The sequence below is a fragment of the Protopterus annectens genome, chromosome 6.part1 (assembly GCF_019279795.1).
Source record: "Protopterus annectens isolate FY-2018-M chromosome 6.part1, PAN1.0, whole genome shotgun sequence".
NCBI classification, from domain to species: Eukaryota; Metazoa; Chordata; order Ceratodontiformes; family Protopteridae; genus Protopterus; species Protopterus annectens.
In genome coordinates this window covers 300,508,139-300,526,976 of record NC_056738.1, presented here as the reverse complement: position 1 = coordinate 300,526,976, position 18,838 = coordinate 300,508,139, and the positions used below count along the sequence as shown (strand labels likewise).

The 18,838-nt window shown below is 40.5% G+C and overlaps 1 protein-coding gene across 1 annotated transcript in view; it reads right to left on the bottom strand.

The window, feature by feature from the left end:
* BARD1 (BRCA1 associated RING domain 1) overlaps positions 1-18,838 on the bottom strand; it is a 597,047-nt gene that overhangs the window by 324,920 nt on the left and 253,289 nt on the right. The window contains exon 7 of the mRNA XM_044075721.1: positions 3,431-3,542. Coding sequence (XP_043931656.1) covers positions 3,431-3,542 — 112 coding nt within the window. The remainder of the gene's footprint in view (positions 1-3,430; positions 3,543-18,838) is intronic.

Here is an 18,838-nt window from a genome sequence, read left to right as displayed (position 1 = left end):
TGAAATACTGTGGATGACTCAGATGTTAGTGATATGTGTAAAAATAGTTTTAGCTGATTTTCTTTTGAGATTGTGAAGGCACTAACAGCCTACTTCTGATCTAAACAAAATTGAAGCAAGGATGTGGCAGAAGAGGAAGCCTTGATGCAGCTGTTACAGCAAGCGAGGCCTTTGGCATTAATAAGCAAGCCCTTGCTACCACATAAGGCAATTCAGACCTTTACAGCATTAGGGTGACTTGAGCAATTACAAAGATAAAACAGTAAGACATAATATTGCCTTTAAATAAACCATCCATCTGTAGCTCACTGGATAAGATGCATTTTACCAGTGGGGTCTCTCTGATTACAATGAAAGGAACAATTTCAGCTATAATGAAACCTGCAATGAGACAATGGTCTTCCAAAATGATGCTTTGCTTGATCAAAGGAAAAAAAAAAGACAAAAACCCACAGAGGACAGGATTTCTATCACAGACGGTTGCAGTTTGGCAGAGATGGAAAGGTTACAGCTCTTGTCTTGCAAATAAATCCACTTCTTCCTGATTTAAAGTTGCATGCCACCTGCCAATCACATACATCTAAAACAGATCAGCTCAAATGATGTTTGATATTTTAGTAACTGGTTTAATTAGTGAGATTATACAGAACTCCTTCCTTCATGTTTGTAGGAAAGAAAATGCCAATTGCCTGCACAGAATCTGAAAATGGGAGCTTAAGTTCAATGTCCATCTTATGTTTGTGGGAAAAGGTGAGCAATGCCACACACAGTGCATGTCACACTTACGTGTCAGGTGCAGTGCCCATAAAAGGCTTGCAGTGCTGCTCTTCTACTGCCACACAAGGAATACAAGAAGCTCATATTCCAATCCCTCCATCTTCACAAGAAAGTCTCACTGGTGGTATGCAGGCAAATAAATCCTCACCCCGAGGCAGTTTTCATTTCATTTCAAAAGCACTAAGGAGTCCAAAGAAATTTTACTGCGTATACTCAAGATACCAGTAAAAGCATGAGGTATGTCTGAACTACCAAACTAAGATTCCAAAGTATGAATTTACTAGTAGACATCTAATATTCAATCTTATTAATGACAAAAGTGTTAAACTTACCATTTTTCCTAACTGAGGTAACATCTTTCTACAAGTTACTTTTTTGTTTTCAATCTGCCCTCATCTCTCCTTTCTAGGAGTGTGTATGCATCATTCTTCATCCTCTTCCAACTGCCTAAGAACAAACCCATTCACACAAATTCTATCAAACAAGAATACTTTTCTCTTAATTCAGACTATGAAATAGTTAAAATTCACTAAAAATGTCTGTTTCTCTGACCAAAAACTGAAGTAAAACCATTCTAATCGCCAAATGAACTCTGAAAGTACATGTTAGTTATAGGATCTCTTATCATGCACTATGCACTTATCTAAGCTGTGAAACTTGCAGTCAGATGTCCTATGTTTACAGATCAGTGTTGACAGGCACTGTATTGTTCTGACTATATTGAACTGGCAGAGAAGAACCTAAATATGTTCTGAGAGTAAGTAATGAAAATGACATGCATGCATTCCTTCAGCATACACACTAATTGCTTTTCGCTCTCCCATCAATATACTATGCATAGACGTCACCTGTATCCAACAGTACAATCACTAACTTTTTTTTTTATAAATCACTGTCACAACAATGTAGCTTTTTACATAAATCTATGAAGCAGACATCCTCAATTGCTTCTGTGATGATGTGAGGTATTGTCAGCTATGCCAAGAGAAAAAGGGTAGAGTGGATGTGTAACATATGTTAGCATAGCGAGCTGGAGTTTTATAAAGCATTATGCCATCTCTATATCAAACTGATTTGTACAGGTGCTTGCGTTGAAAATATATTTGTAAAGCTGCTTGTGTTAAAAATGTACCAACAGTGGGTCTTGCCAGACAGAAAAGAAATGCACCTGTATGTTAGACTGTATTGTACCTGTTGAAATGAATATATTGTAACAGAGGATACTGGAAGAGAAGAGGTTAAGCTCAGTCCAGCTAACTTTGAAAAATGGTCTGAAATTAAATTACCTGGTTTAGGCCATAAAGACAGCCTCTTATATTTATGACTGCAGCCAGGGACAAAATGTAAATGAAACCCAAGACTAGGAATCCTACTGTATTGTCCACAGGGGTGAATTAATTGCTACCCTGGAAGGGTGGAATTTTTTGAAATAGTTTTACAGCTTCCAGATGCTAGAACACATCTTAGCAAAGTTGTGTGTGTATTATGACCTGTTCTAGGATTTTGGTTCAGTTTCTAGTAAAGGGGGTAGTGTGGGAACCAAAGTCAGATGCCCCATATGTGTGTGATGTCATTCTGTAATCCAGCACTGAAATGGTATTTGAATACCAGATGAGAAGTCTCAAGGCAGGCTGTTTGTGAAACCTGACAAAGTACCTCTCACCCACTTCATCTTGTCTTGCTCTAGCAACTGGACTAGAGAACAGTAATTATTTACATCAGTCAGGAAAATACAGTGAGATTAGTTAAGTATGGTTTTATTGTAACTGTATGAACCCATCCATCTGTGTTATTTTTAATATTTCCTGTGTCTGAAACTCTGTTGTTCATTGTAAATTGATATTTAGTATTTTCATGTCATTTTATTATTAAATATATTTAAACATTTTTTATATAACTGTGGTTGGTCTTTTAGAGAATATTTTTAACCTTTGAGAGTACTTGTATTTATTTGGTGACACTGTGGGCGTTCCTGAAAGCCTTGCTGCATTAGTCAAACACTACCATTTGCATTAGTATTAATCTTACTCAGTATAATTGGGTACCCTTGTAACAGCCTTGGAGTGGCTGGCTTTGAAGTGTTCTGGTGGTAGTATCTACTTTATAGCCTGGGCAGAGGGGGAACAGTGTGCCAGCCTTTCCCAGGTGCTTGTGTGTGTGCATGTGCACATGTGTGTAAATTAAATCTCAAAGAGTGCCTGTTTGTGTATGTACATGTGGGTGTCAGCTACTCAGAATAGGGACACAGAACACTGGTTTCTGAGAGAGAGTGGTGGAGGACTTGGCTTGGAACACTCAGCTGAGGACTCAACTCTACAGCTGTGGTCAGTATGAAGTCTTATTTGGTGCCTAGTGAGAGAGACGGAAACCCAGCCCCAGGACAGGAGTGTGTTCCCTGCATGCTCTTAAGGGAAATTATGCTTGGTGCAGTGAGCTGCATCTGGAAATATTGTGTGTATCTATTTTTGTTCCAAGTGGGTGTCTCTCACCAGTGTCCATGGTGAGGATTAAGGCTGCTTGATTACTGGCCCAGAGGAGGAACGTCACAGCTTATTAGAAACTTTAAAGTGTATTCCTTTTATCTACATCTCCACTGATAATTGCAAGACTTCTTGATTAACCAATGTGAAACAGGAACCTTAGTACTACTCACTGTGACAGGGCACTGTGCAGTCTCAGGAAGTTTCCTCTGTGGCAAAGACTGTAAAATAGACTTCATCTCATCTGTCTCCGCATAGTCAATGGGGCGCAGGCCAAATATGTTACTGCAAAAACAAGGAGAGATGAATTAAATCAAAACAGGATTACATTAACAAGATACATGATGATCATGTACTTTCATAAACTGCTGTACATCTGATTGCTTTAAGCCAAGGACAAAGTAAACATCCCTTCTGCATCTAAAACTGAATTTTAGTCACCAGCTGTTTTAGATCCGATGGGTACTTAGTTTCACCATCACAGACTCCCTTCTCTAGTAATTCTCATCACTTCAGGCTATTCATGCTACGTAATACACTACTGAAGAATTCTGCCTTGCAAAAATATCAGTTCCACATCTAAAATTTCAAGCATTAATATTCCATTTTGCATTTTAATTCAACCCTTACCTCAGATGAAAAGTGCAATAATCCAGCACCACACAAGGTGATCACCCCCAGCTATTACCTTATGTCAAAACAGAAATATATTTGTTTTCCACTTGGAGGATTTTCTGTTGCACAGATATCAACAAGTAACGGGTCAAAATCCTTGGGACTTTCCTAAAATGTTACCAACATGTCTTACCTGCTGAATAAAACAATGAAACAAAAAGGAAAATATTATGAAGTCTAAGTTTATAAAGCAAAACCATTTGCATACTTAACTTGCACCATCAGCTTCCTCCATTAGTAAACAATGCCATGAATGGAATACAGAACAAAGCAACTTGCATACAATTTGATCACAGGCATTTCTGCAGACTAACAAATGTGTTCTTACTGTATCATTTGATCTCCAAACCTCTGCCACCATAGTAATCTGGTTGGATTCTACCCATCAGAATTCAGGAAATTCCTGAAGATTTGACACACTGGTAAGCAGGTGCGTCTATTCTCAAGCATACTTCACTGTCAGTAAATTAGAAAAGGACTCTGTGACAGGCCCTAAAAAACAAAATAAGTAATGGAATTAGAGAGCAAACACATACCTGAAGAAATGGGAACACGGGGTGAAAGGAACTATGGTAGATGCATCACTTTTAAATTACTTTTGAGCTGCGGTTCTGCTTTCTTTTCACTGAAGATCGAGTCTGTGCATTGTGCCTAATGGGATTTCATTGATGGCCAAATGAAAGAACCTGAATCAAACAACCAAAATGCTTGTTCTAGTGAAGGTAGCTGGTATGGCAGGCTATAGAAGACAGTGAGAAGGAAGACGCTTTGAGATGAGATAAAAAAATGTAGGAATACAACTTTGTAGATTTTGATCAGGCAGCTAATTTGATACACCTACGTAGTCAGATAATAACTAGCAAACTCCACAGGGAAGGATTAACTATGAACTAAAGATGGACAAATGCAGATGGACCACAGAATGTGAAAAGACTGGGGGGGGGGTGACATACAAGGTTGTTTCTATTATGGTAGACTAAACATCATGAAATATAGAAGACAAGGGGCACAAAAATGAGAACAAGTCACCATCCACTACTGTAGGTAGTGAGCCATGTTGCAATGGGGAAAAAAGTGTCCTCATTGGATGATTCCATACTGGGAGGAATTTTTAATGTTATCCAGAGAATGAATCAACTCTGGGTTGCCAGAAAGATGGGACAATGGCTGACATGTTAGAAGTAATACAACTGTTTTAAAATTCCTCTCCTTATAATACAGTTATTATTGCAGCGAGCAAGAATGACATTGGTCCAATTAGTACAGAGTTTGGAAAAGTGGTTTCTGAGATGGTGGGATTAAGTAATTCCCAAGTGTTTAGATTAACATTTAGTGATATTTTTCCTAGTCCCTCTTTTGAGGGTGTTAAAAAAAGGTTAGCAATGGAAATGACAATCCTCATACAGACTGGAGGCTAGTATAATGGTTAAATTTACCTGATAAATAGAAAGTACAGAGTTTGATTCTCACCCTTGGAAGGGAAACTGGCTAGGCTAAAATTGGCCCACAAAGGCAATTAGCCTAGTAATTACCTATTTGGGGATGGGTTTGTCACAATGGTTAAAGGTCTTCATCTAACAGATGAAAAGTACAGGGTTTGAGTTTTACCACAGGTCACTGCCCGATTACTGGCTAGGCTTGTAATAGTCTGTAGACTGATTGCATAGCATTTACTCATGAACCTATAAGCAGAATTTTACTAAATAATTCTGTCAAAATAATAACTACTTGGGAGAATTTAGAAGTTGAAAATAATTACTTCAGTAGATGAGCCATGCCGGAAACAGAATAACTTATAATTCCATTAGGAAAGTTATTCATCTTTTTTTAAGAGCTGTGGGGGAGGGGGGATAAAGAAGAGCTTAAAACATTTGAAAATGTATTTTTGTAAATGTAGAAGCTTAAAACAATAAAACCATAGACTGAGAATGTATAACAGGTGAAAAGTATGATTTTTTTGTGCTTCACTGAAACTTACTTGATTTAATGGCTGGAATAAACCACTAATTGTTGAAGGGTTTAAAGGACATCATGTGGTTAGTTTGAACCCCACAGGTGGTGATGTTATCTATGTATATGCCTACTAAGTTTGTCTCCAACTACTACTCATTCTGTTGAGATGTTGGAACTTTTGATAGTAAAGTTTGGCATAACAATATTGGACGATGGGAATCTTCTATCGATCCTCCTAGCTCAGGAAAAAGCATATGAACACATCATGTTGTAATATCTGTGAATTATTTCATCTAGGATAGGATATAATCATGGGGGACGTTAACATTCCAGGAATTGACTGAAATTTTCCTTCTACCAAGTCTGCTGTTAAAAACAAAATTATTGAAAGTTACATTTTATTCAACTATGAGTAGATTATTAAACAACCAACTAGGGATATTAACTTATTGGATATTACTTGGTTAAACCATGGGACTAATTTGGTTTTAAGCTGCAACACTGGTGCCACAACTGGAACAGTATATCCCTGTGCGTAATAGTGAAAAATGTGTTAGACCAAGTGTATCCCTTAGAAAGTTTTATAGAACATACTGAGTCTATTATTATTTATTTATGATTATTAGTAAGTTATCTCTTGGCAATGGAAAACGCAACTGTAAGGAAAGTCAGTTAAAGAAAAGTGGGATACTTTATATGGTAAATGAAACACCTTAAAGGTTTATACATGTTGGTGCAGCCAATCAACACAACAAATATTTCTCTCCATGGTGGACAAAAAAATGGTTATCACAACTGAAAAATAAAACACAGGCCCTCTGGAAAGGGTATAAATATACTCAAGTGTGCCTCCAGCAAATATAGATATAATATTAAAAAAAAAATTCCTTGAGGAGTTTACCTCTGAAAATTAGAACTGATTATGAGAACTGGCTAGTCGAAAATACAAAGATGAATAAAAAGGCTCTATTAAAGCACCTAAGATGCTTTTAGAAAGAAAGAAAATACCACCACATATTAAGTATAGGGACTCTTCTATTTATAGACCTAACTGAACTAACTGATTTATTTGCTGAGAAATTCTTGCTTTTAAATTGGCATAAGGATTACAACTATAACATAGGCAGCAGATCTTATGGGTCTCCAAATATCCTTTACGAGTTAGTTTCAAAGGTATCAGGGACATAAAAAAGTGCAACTGTAGGCCCCAACAGTTCAAATGGATATTTTCGTTCTAGCATAGCTAGCAGCTTGGTATCATGACTTCAAGTACTCTTCCAACAACCAGTGGCGGAAGTAGTCCCAAAACCCAAGGGATATGTTTAACAAATCACCGGACAACTACAGACCTAAATATTTGATATCAATACTAGGCAAATATTTTAAGCAAGCAATTTGTAGTCTGCTCCATGGAGATATTGGACAAAGGTCCGTTATATATCAACATTGTTTCCTTCTGGGGAGATCATATTTGACTAATCTTATCCAATGTTTTGACATCTGTTGGGCCTTGCTTATGGCTTTGTTTACCTAGATCTGGAGAAGGTTTTTGATTCAGTTTCCTCATCACAGAATACTTGATGTTATGTTAAAACTTAATATACATCTATATTGTACTCTGGATAGACAATTGGCTATCAGAATTTAGAGAATGGGACATTCTTTTTCAAAAAAATAAGAAAGGTTGATTTGGAGATTCCCCAGGGTTCTGTTCTTGGTCTCGTGTTGTTTGAGCTACTGATGTTTAAGCTCCCAGTATGCGATAGTACCTGGTTAATTAAATGCGTCAATGACATGAAGGTGGGGGGAGGGTAGAATCTATAAATATGTACAATCATAATAAATTGCAAAATTATCCAGATATTTAATCAGGTGGGTCACAAATGCAATAAATGCAGTGTATCAATGCATTTTGGCTCTGGAAATAACCATTATCCTTATGCTCTGAATAACTACATTTTGACATCTGTGAGTTCTGTGCGAGATTTAGGATACATGGTGGGCAAAGCTTTGGACCATATTAAGACGGTGATGAAATAGTGTTACATTCTTTTAAAAAAAAGATCTGTTGAGGAGTATTAGTGGTAGACAGAAGAGTCTTTATTATGTTTTTTTAAGTTTACTGTACAGCCTATTATGGAATACTGTGGGTCTTTCGGTTATAATGCTTGCCAAATAAATGTACTTGAGAGAATCCAGATGATGATCACTACGCAAGTGATGAAAAAATCTCAGTTAAAGAGACAGACTCGAGACTCTTTCCTTGCGTTTAGTTATAGGCTTTTAAGAGGTGACTTGATTGTTGTGTACAAATCACCATAAAATAATGTATTAGTAACCTCTTGGTGTTACATTTTTGGGGCACAGGCACAGTATCAATACCAGGAATAACCATCTACGTCAGACGGACAGATGATAAAACAGCAGTTAAGAGCAGGTATTTTCTTCATAAAGCAGGAACATTATGAACTCTCTGCCTATACAAGGGGAGTTGGTAGCGTTGAACTTTTCAAGTTCCAGATAAATAGTATAGAAATGTTGCTTATATTCCTGGTCTAACTGTTGACAAACTCTTAAATGGCTCTCAGCAGTCCCAAGTGTGAATTTCTTCTATATCGAAACTTTACTAGTGTTTTATACTGCTTAAAATGTGGCAAACAGTAGTAATATCGATGGATGTCACACTGGCTTATGGAGTAGCACTGTCAGCTCACAGCAAGAACTTCTCCAGTTCTCTGACATTTGAGTGAAGTCTGCATGGACTCCCTGTGTTCACATGGCTTTTCTCTGGATACTCCTATTTCCTACTGCATTCCAAAGGCATACAATAGGTGGACTCGCCATTCTAAATTATGTGCAGAGGTGGGTGATAAGGAAGAAAGGTCCGGCAATCTAATTCTATTCCCTATTTGCCTAGCAAACTCTATGGAGGTGCCTCCTGTTCATGTGGGGGGGGGTGGGGGTCAGAACAGGAGCCGGACACAACTCAACACTATCCATTCATACATCACAATTAAGAGGCCGGATATGTGAAGGAGGGATTTTGAGGTATACAAATGGATAATGGTAATTAAATTTAACAGTGTTTAAGCTTGATATTCATGGAATTACAAGAGGATGATGAATGCTGCTGAGGACCAGATTTTTTTTTTTCAGGAAGATAAGGCATGGATGTGTAGGTTGATTATAGCTGGAAGTTCAAGGAGTTCCTTCAGATTTGCTGACTGACTATGATAGAACTTACTGCAAAATGTGTATCTATCAGAGTTTGAACAGAGCAGGGGGGCTCTAATAGGTTCATAGGTTCATACTAGGCTATCTGCCCTGGGGCAATTATAAGCCTAGCCCGATTCTGTATGGCTTACGCCCCCCCTTGATTTGAGTATACTGTGCCCTTTTTAAGGTTTAGTTTACTGTGCCTCTGTCTAATAGTGACACGGGAGTAATCCCTGGGGCAAACCTACGATCCCCCATCCACTTATCGAGATTCTTCTTGAAGAGATTCAGTGAGGTGCTCTGCCTCACATGAACTGGAATTCTATTCCAGAGCGAAGGGAGCCTCTGGGTTATGAACCTGTCCCTCCAGCAAGTTCTATTTATTTCTGTGCTGAGGTTCAAGTCCCTCGAGCGTGTGGCTCTAAGGGATTTAGATTTACTGAGGTGGAGCATGTCCATTAATTCTGGATTTGACATAGCTTTGTATGTCAGGCATAGATCGCCTCGAAGTAGGCAGTATGCAACTGAGTAGAGCTGGAGTTTTTTTAACCAAGCAACATATGGCATCTGTTTGAGACCCTTGATCCTCTTGGTGAGATACTTTTGGGGTCTTTCTAATTGCTGCAGGTGTCTGGTAAGGTACATCCCAAAAGGGGCATTGTATTCTATGATGGGCCTGATGAGGGATGAATAAAGGGGCACGATTACCTCTCTTGATCTAGATGTGAAACCCTTCGTGATGAGGTGGGCTATGTAGAAGGTCTTTCTAACCACTTTGGCAATGTGGTTTTCAAAGGAGAGATTGCTATCAACTTGGGTCCCCAGGTCCCTAATTACTTTCTCTGTACTTAATGGGTTTCCGCCTATGTGGTAATTTGTGGGCACATTGTTTTTGCCAAAGGGTATGACTATACATTTTTTGGCATTTAGCTTTAAACCATGGCGCTGGCACCAGTTATCTGTCTCTGTGAGACCTTTTTGAAGGATGTTTGTGTCAGCTGGAGAGTTGATTATGGCACCCAGTTTGCAGTCGTCTGCGAACTTGGTGAGCCATAGTCCTCCCACGTTTGCCTGTACCTCGGAAAAGTATATACCGAACAAGAGTGGTCCCAGGACAGAACCCTGTGGGACGCCACTTGTGACCGGTTTCGAGTCCGACATGGCTCCAGCACCTCTCACTCTGTGGGTTCTGTCTTTGAGCCAGTTTGTGACCCATCTTGTGACATAGGGGTTTATATTTAAGCTGGATAGCTTATCTATGTTGCCAGAGTGGGGTATTGTGTCAAATGCCTTTGCAAGGTCCAGATAGGCTGTGTGGACTACCTTCCCTTCAACTATGGCTTTGGTGACTGTTTCAAAGAAGTCAACCAGGTTCAAAAGGCAGGATCTGCCCTTGACAAAGCCGAACTGGGTAGGATCTAGTGTCTGCAGGTCCCCAATGTCTTTGTTTATGAGCTCCATGATGATCCTCTCCATAGCCTTGCAGACTAAGCTAGTCAGGCTTATGGGGCGATAGTTTCCAGGGTCCGTAGAGGCTCCACCTTTGTGGAGTGGGACCACTGTTGCTGTATGCCATTCTGTGGGCACATATCCTGTAGTGAGGCTGAGATTGTATAGCTGTTTTATTTGAGGGATTAGTTCTTCTTGGAGTTCATGTAGGGATCTAACCTGGGACGCCATCTGGTCCCATGGAAGCAGTGTTTTTGCTTTGGAGAGGGCAGCCTTCACCTGAGCATCTGAGATGTTTGGGAGGCAGCCCTCTGCCGGGATAGATACTTGCTCTTTTGGGGGAGGGGTGGAGAAGTTTGCACTGAACCTGTCTGCCAGGATATTGGTGATGTCTGTGGGTTCAGTGTATTTTTTGTCATTTAGAATCAACTCAGAACAAGTCTGGGAGTTGCATCCCAGGTTTCTAACATAACTGAAAAAAGCCTTATAATTGTCTTTGGTGTCCTGTGTAATTTTTCTCTCGAAGCTGGCCTTGGAGGATTTTATGAGGGATCGTAATTTTTTGCTAGTACTGATCAGAGATGCCTTCCCTATTAGGGATTTTGCTGTATCATGTAGTAGCTTCCTCCTTCTGTTGAACAGTTTATTTATGGCAGGGGTCCACCAGACTGGACGCCTGCCTTTGGATGATTGGGTCTTGGTTTTGTTTGGGATAGCATGATCCATGCATTCCTGGAGATGTCCGTAGAATGCATTTATATAGGATTCTGCAGTTTGGGCTGTAGTTTCCACTGGCCCTGGGGCCTTGAAGGATTCTACTTCGGTTTTGAGAAGTGAGAAGTTTGCTTTTGAGAAGTTTTTCACTGTGGTTTTCTGGGCTGGGGCTGGGGTCGGGATGTGGACATTCAGTGAAATTAATTTATGGTCTGATCTTACCAATGAGGGATATACTTCTGGTGTGGAGCATAGAGTCCCCATGTTGGTAATGATCAGGTCTAGTATGTTGTCCCGTCTTGTGGGAGTGGTGACTAGTTGTTCCATAGCATTTGAGTTTATAATTTCCAGGAATCTTTGGGCTAAGGTGCTGGGGCTTGAGTAGTGCTTCCAGTCAATGTTTGGGTAGTTGAAGTCGCCCAATGTAATGGTGTTCGGAGAGATCTTCATGTTCTCCAATGTTTTCAGGAAAGCCGAATGGGATTCCTGACTTTGAGAGGGTGGTCTGTAGGATGCTATAAACTGAAAAGCAGTCTTGCCCACTGTTAGTTGCACATGGATGGTCTCCGATACTTCGTGCAATGCCACTAACCTGGAGGCGTGGATATCCTTGATAAATATTGGAACTCCCCCTCCTTTTGTGGTTCGGTCCGGGTTTTGGGGCCGAAAAGCATGATATGAGGTATAGCCTGGTAGTGCTGGGGTGCTCTCTGGAGCCTTGAACCAGGTTTCTGTCACTGCACAAATATCAATGTTCTCCATACTGAGGCGAGCTTCGAATGCGTGCATCTTGAGGTTAAGACTTCTGGCGTTTAGCAGCATTACCCTTAGTTTCTTGTTCCTTGTGCTGTCTATGGGGGTGGGTTTGACTTTTGAGCCTTGCCTAAAAAAGGCACTATGGGGGTGGCAAGAGCCTTTGCCAATATCCGAAAGCCCAGTGGTGACAGGTGCAAGCCGTCCCTAGCGAAGCAACGTGGCTTATCGAGCATGTCATCCCAGGCTGACAGACACTGGATCCCCTTTGAATGACACCAAAATTTTAGCCAGTTGTTAAAATCGATCATTTTGTCTTTGTACGGTGGCATAATTCTAGGTGAGGGTAAGATGCTGCTCAAGGTCAGGGTCATACCAGCCTGGGCTACATGATCAGAGAGCTCCTCTAGGTCTCTTTTCATGTAGTCCATGAGGTACATCTCAGGTCATTCACACCAGCATGTACAATGACCGAGTCATATTTGTATTTGCTTTGGAGTGGCCTGAGTGCTTGCGTTATGTGTCGGATTCTAGCACCAGACAGGCAGCTCACTGTGACCTTCTCTTTATTCAGCCTGGTGAGCGGGAAGTCAGTGTGTCTGACAATAGAGTCACCTATAACAAGAGTATCAGGTGTGTTATTCAGCCTTAAGGGCTGTGGCTGCTTGGCACACTGACTTTGTGGGTTATGTGTTGTGTGTGTTTTGTTTTGAGGTAGCGTTTGCTTGGATGTCAGCTTTGGAGGTCTCTGTTGCTTAGGTAGATTTTTATTTAGAGCCTCCGAGTATGTTTTTGTGTATTTATGTGTTTGGTTCGCTGATGTGGTGGGACTATGTGATACTGGAATTGTGTTGTGTGAGGTTACCTTCTCCTCCTGACTGGTTACACCAGTTTTGAGATGAGAGAGCTCAGCCTCCAGTTTGGCTAAATAGTTGCATCTCTCACATATATTTGAACCTGTTTGGAGGAGGAGAGGGTTGTCCGTGTACATGAGACAGTTGTAACATTGCCTCAAAATTCCCTGATTCACCAGATGGACTGGAGAGGAAACCTTTGACTGACCTTTGGACATGCTAGAGTAATAGGGAAACTGAATTTAAGACGGACCAATACAGGACAGGGTAATCGTAGAAAGCATAAGAGTAAGTAGTGCTTATGGTTTAATAGTGCTAACTTGTAGGATTAATTAATTGGACCAGTGAAGGGCCTTAGAATGAGAATATGGTGTTTAAATTGAGAGATAGTGCAGTTCTAAGGGAAAAAGTGAAGAGCAGACTTTGTGGAGCCAAGAATAGTTTAAACCCAATTAGGCGGTGCTGCCCGCTGTTGCGCTATGCTCAAAATGCAAAAACCACAAAACAGGGTTTTAAGAGAGGAAGATGAAGAAGTTTTGGAATTGACCCAGAAAGGCCAATAAAACTACAGTTTCAAGTCAGTAACCACTCCCACAGGGGCAGGCAGGCTGCTCAATGTTTTTCACTGCCACTGATCAACAGAGAGACTTTCCTTTAGCCCAAGCAAAAATGGCCTCACAGAAACTTACAAACAGTTCAAGAACAGCACGCCTGTAACTGAACCTTCTTAAATCTCAGAAAAGTGGGAAAAAAGCATGATTTTTTTGTTTTGTTTTCAGAGATAGCAGAGGTTAACAAGTATCAACAAGTTATAACAGTGCAGTAAATGACCCCACACAAGAGTGCTAGGCCAAAGACAGATAAAATGCAAGCTTTGAGAAAAACACGATTTTAAAAATAAGTGCAAACAGGAAATTCAGTAAACAGCTCTAGGTTGTGCTCTAAATACAGTTACTAATGCAGAAATCAAATTTAACAAGCCAGAAAATGCTCAAAATAGGCGGCTATGCAGAAAAACTTAGCAAATAAACAGAGGAAAAATAAAGTCTCAAAAGTGGCTCCTTTCTTCTCTCAGCGTTTTCTCCTCTTGGTGGGTGCTTCACCAACAGCCAACAAGCCTGAAAAGGGGACAATGCTAGCCACGAAAGTGACAGAATGTGGGCTGGAGCAAAGTGATGCATTAGAAACAAATTCTGGAAATGTAATATTTGGAAAACATTAAGATATTTCAAAACAGAGAATGTGGTTAGACATGGACAGAATCCCAGTGGATTTACTTAGGCCGACAGGGGACATGGTAGCAGAATATTTCAAATGGCACTACAGGAGAAGGGCTTGTCAGTGTCAGTCAGGGATAATGCACAGCGCACTGCAAAATGGAAAGGAGCAGTTTCCAAGCTAAAACTGGATATGATAGGCTCTCTCATAACAAGGTTTGTACAATTTTGCAAGCTTTGAATGAAACTATCCACAGATATACACACACAGGGAAGTGGCATTCAAATATGTGCACCCAGCTTGTTTGTACAATACTGCTTGATCACAGGTTACGTTTTTTTCAGTCATTAGCAGAACCCATGGATTGTTTGTGGAAGGCCTAAAAAGCAGGCAAGCCAGACTGCAGAGGCAAGTGGCTATAGAACAGGGAAAAAAAAGTGCACTACTTGAACAGGAGTAGATTTTTTTTCTCCACATTCTATTTTCAAACTTCCCATTCGTCTATATCTACCTCACCAACAGCACATAATGGACACAGAGGAAGCTACAGGCAGACAGTAATGGGCAGATTACCAAAGAAGAGAAAGAAAAAACTGTTGGTGAAATAAGATGCACTGGGCACCTCTGAGCTGGAGATAAAAGAAATAATGGTGAGAAAACAGGAAATGAATGGAGTCAGTGTGTCCATGGAAAGAAAGCCTAATTCAACGGAGTGGAAGCCAGAAAAAGTACAAACTCTGAGGGGCCCTCAGAGTAAGCAATGGAATTATTAACAGGGCAGGCAATGCCTACATGAAATAGCAATATATCATCTACTTGAAGTGAGAGCATAGGGGATGAAAGTGATCACAGTTGCTGGACAGTCAACTGACTATCAGTTTTGCTAATGGCTAAGAAGTACACAAAAGTTCTATAAGAGGTTGCATATAGTAAAGGGAGGCTCAGTGGTGGGAACAATGATAGGAAAGGCAGAGGCAGAAACTAGATGGGAGTCAAGTGAGAAATTTAATACACTGGGTAAGTAACGTTTCGAAAGCACAGAGATATGTGAAAGGACAGAATGCGGCTGGATGGGATTCTAGTCATGTTTTAGGCTGACAGGACATGGTGGCAAAATATTTCAAAGGGCACAAGGGGTGAAGGGCTCGTCAATGGCAGAGAGGATGCTGCAAAGACCAACCCCCCCCCCCCCCCCCGCAGGGCTCAGTAGTTTAAGTTATTCCTCTCAACACAGATGCAAAGATATTTGCATGAGAACCTGCAGCTCATGTAGAATGAGTACGTTTGCAATTGGCAGACCACATACAGGAGGAATTCATATGAAGTAGATAATCAACTGATTGACAGTTAATAGTTTTGTAGAAAGGACAAAGGAGAAGAAGCAACAACATATGTCTGGAGTGATGTTATTCGAAAAACCATATCAGAGTCAGTGGGTGGCAGTCACAGGTTCCAATGTTGATAGAAAAAGTCCATAAAAGAACACAGAACCTTGAATGACTGTACTGCAGTGAAGGTGACAATGAACAGACAGAAGTCAGAGGATAAACACATTAGACAAAGGAACATGGCATGGGTGTCATCTGTTGCTGTTACTCTGTCTCACAGCAATGGAAGGTGCAGCGAGCACTTACAAGGCTAGGGACTAGGTACTGCTTTTGCCAAAACGCAGAAGACTGTAGGATATTCAGGCAGATGTAAGGAAAACATTGAGATCTTCAGCGTATCTGGAAAGAGTCAAGGTTAGAATTCCATTTCTGGAAGCCTTTGGTAGTAGTGTTGGTAAGGAAGGCAAAATGTGGGCAGTGCCCAGAATAATATATGTGCGTGTGCTTGTGGTGGTGGTAGTGTAGGGCAAGTATTTAGTCTCGAAGATTTCCTACACAAATGGTAAAAACTTAGGTAAAATAATTTAAGAGATGGCATCTGAAGTATGGCAGAAAGGGGTTATGGGCCCATGGATCAGCTCCACTGCTCACAAATAAATTACATAAATCCAAAAGGATGGCCACCACAGATTAAGCACTGTCCAGTCATACCACTGGGACACTGCACAGAAAAAAAAGTCACAAGTTTTCATGTCTTTTTATGACACAAAATCAAAACAGTTCAGTCTCTTATTTTCAGTTTACCTGCTACCGGTTTTATAAGGCAGAAGCACAGTTCACAGGCTTGTTACAATCTGACACAGAAAACTGCGGCAGATTTATTCTCATGCATAAGACTGTTTATGAGACTAGGACAATGAAAAGTTACTCCCTCCTTTACTCTTAGCAAAAAAGGTGCAGTGCTGAAAAATAAAAGCCAAGTGGACCTCTAAATGTACCCATTTTCTATTACCTGGAAACCAAAAGGCTACTAGACAATCTAGTTAAAGGTATTCACCCATATTTTCAGAATCACATTGATTGTGACCATCTGTACTACTTTCACAAAGCACTATAATTTGCCAGTTGTGAAGCACAGAATCTTTATGATGGGCTGCACTTCACAGCATTCTTCTCCCAAGCTCTTATCCTTATTTGTGGGTTCCTTCTGCCCTTATTCCATTTTTTAAGATACCATTTTGCAATTGCACAGTACATTCAGGACAGTAATCAGCAAATGCCAAGGACAGCCCTCAAAGAAAGATAACAGATACACAAGATCTTCATTCTGCAGGGAGTGAGATTTATTCCTGGCTTCTAGTCCCTTTTGTTTCTGACCATTTCTGTGGTAGAATCATCGGCATACTAGAGAAGTATGACATTAACGCAATGGCATATCATTTCATCTATAAAGAAAAATAATAAAAACTGGAGTAAGGCTTGATCTGTTAAATACCAAAGTCAAATGGCATGACAGATGGCCTGACACCATCGCTCATGTTTTGTAGTCTATCTGCAAGACAACTGGCAAAATGTGTATTTATTTGATAACTGGGTAGGTAGGGTGGTCCACAGACTCTAATTTGGGCCATGCTATAACGGGAGGGATAAATACAATTTTATTCTTATGGATGCTAGACTTAAATGCAACACATTAAGGATTCACATTCTAAAGTGCAATCACTAATGCATGACTACTGAATTTGGTTTTACAAGGTCGAGACAACAGTAACTCCAGAATTTCTTGCCAAGACATATGGCGTCTAAACATTAGTGAAGGCAGACTTTTGCAGTATGCCAGTGATTTTACCACTGCCCTGTCTGATAAATCCATCTCGTCTAAGGAAATTAAACTGTGAATGTGTTCCTTGTGATCTATAAAGAATAACTTGCAAATTAAGGATAGCTTCTTAATTACAAGAAATCTAAAGAAATTGCTATCTAACAGTACAAGGGAGTGAGCCCTAAACTGGAAATCCTCCTAACTCAGCTTAAACAAGCGAATAAGACTTCTTGTGAAGTCTTCCAAAGCAAACTATGAATCCAAATAAGCTTCCTCAACTAAAGACGACCATAAGGCATTCTTTAGTTATATCTGTAACCTAAAAGGAAAGGCCCAGATTTGTGCCAAACTGGTAGTTAATTATACCACATATACTGAACCTGTGGACATAGCTAACCTGTTGGCAGACAGGCTCTGTGAAAACTTCACTTCCCTGTTCCCATCACACATACCCCATGACATCACAGATAAGATTCATAGATTAGTACTAGGCTAACTGTCTTTGTGAGCCATTTTAAGCCTAGCCAATTATCCCTTGTGAGACTTGAACCCTGCACCTTGTGTTTGTAAGGGAAACACCTTAACCATTAGGCCATACTCCTCTAACCTTATCCCTACCACTTGCCGTCTACCTTGCTATCTCTAAAGAGCAGGTCTAAGGCTAAAACCATAGCATCTATGGGACCTGATAACATTCCAGGCTGGATCCTACATGGGCTCCAACAAGAATTAGCAACACCATTGGGTTACTCTTTTTAATCGTAGTCTAAGCACCGGCTTTGTCCCAGCTAAATGGAAAACAGCCACTGTTATTCCCCTTGCACAAAGGTGGTGCTTCCACTGACCTCGGGAACTACAGACCTATTAGTCTGACTAGTCTTATCTGCAAGGCCATAGAGCAAATCATCATGGACCTTAACAACGATGTAGGTGATCTCTAAACACTCAACCCTATTCAGTTTGGATTTGTCAAAGGAAGATCATGCCTGTTAAACCTGGTGGACTTTGAGACAGTCACCAAGGCCCTGGATGAGGGGAAATCTGTGCATACAGCCTACTCAGACTTAGCAAAGGCATTTGAAACTATCCCCCACTCGGGCATCATTGACAAATTCACCCAGCTAGGTATCGACTCTTATATTGTTAGATGGTCGCTAACTGGCTCACTGATCGAACCCATATAGTCAAAATAGGGGAATCCACCTCCAACAGCAGACCTGTAACCAGTGGTGTTCAACAGGGATCAGTCCTGGGATCTCTATGGTTTGGAATCTATTTCTCCGAAGTACAAGCAAAAACTACAGTTCTGTGGCTGACAATGTTTGCTGATGACTGCAAAATGGGAGCAGTCATATAATCTCTGAATGACGTCAACATCCTAAAAGAGAGTCTTACACAAATGATTGGTGCCAAAGTCATGGCCTTAAACTCAGTGCAAAAAACTACCATTCCTTTTGGTAAAGGCGATGTTCCTGCTAACTACCACATCAATAGCAACACGATGTATGCACTCAATGGTGACAAACCTAGGCACACAGGTTGACAGCAACCTTACCTTTGACCACCATGTCTCCACAGTGGTAAGGAGGGCATTCTATA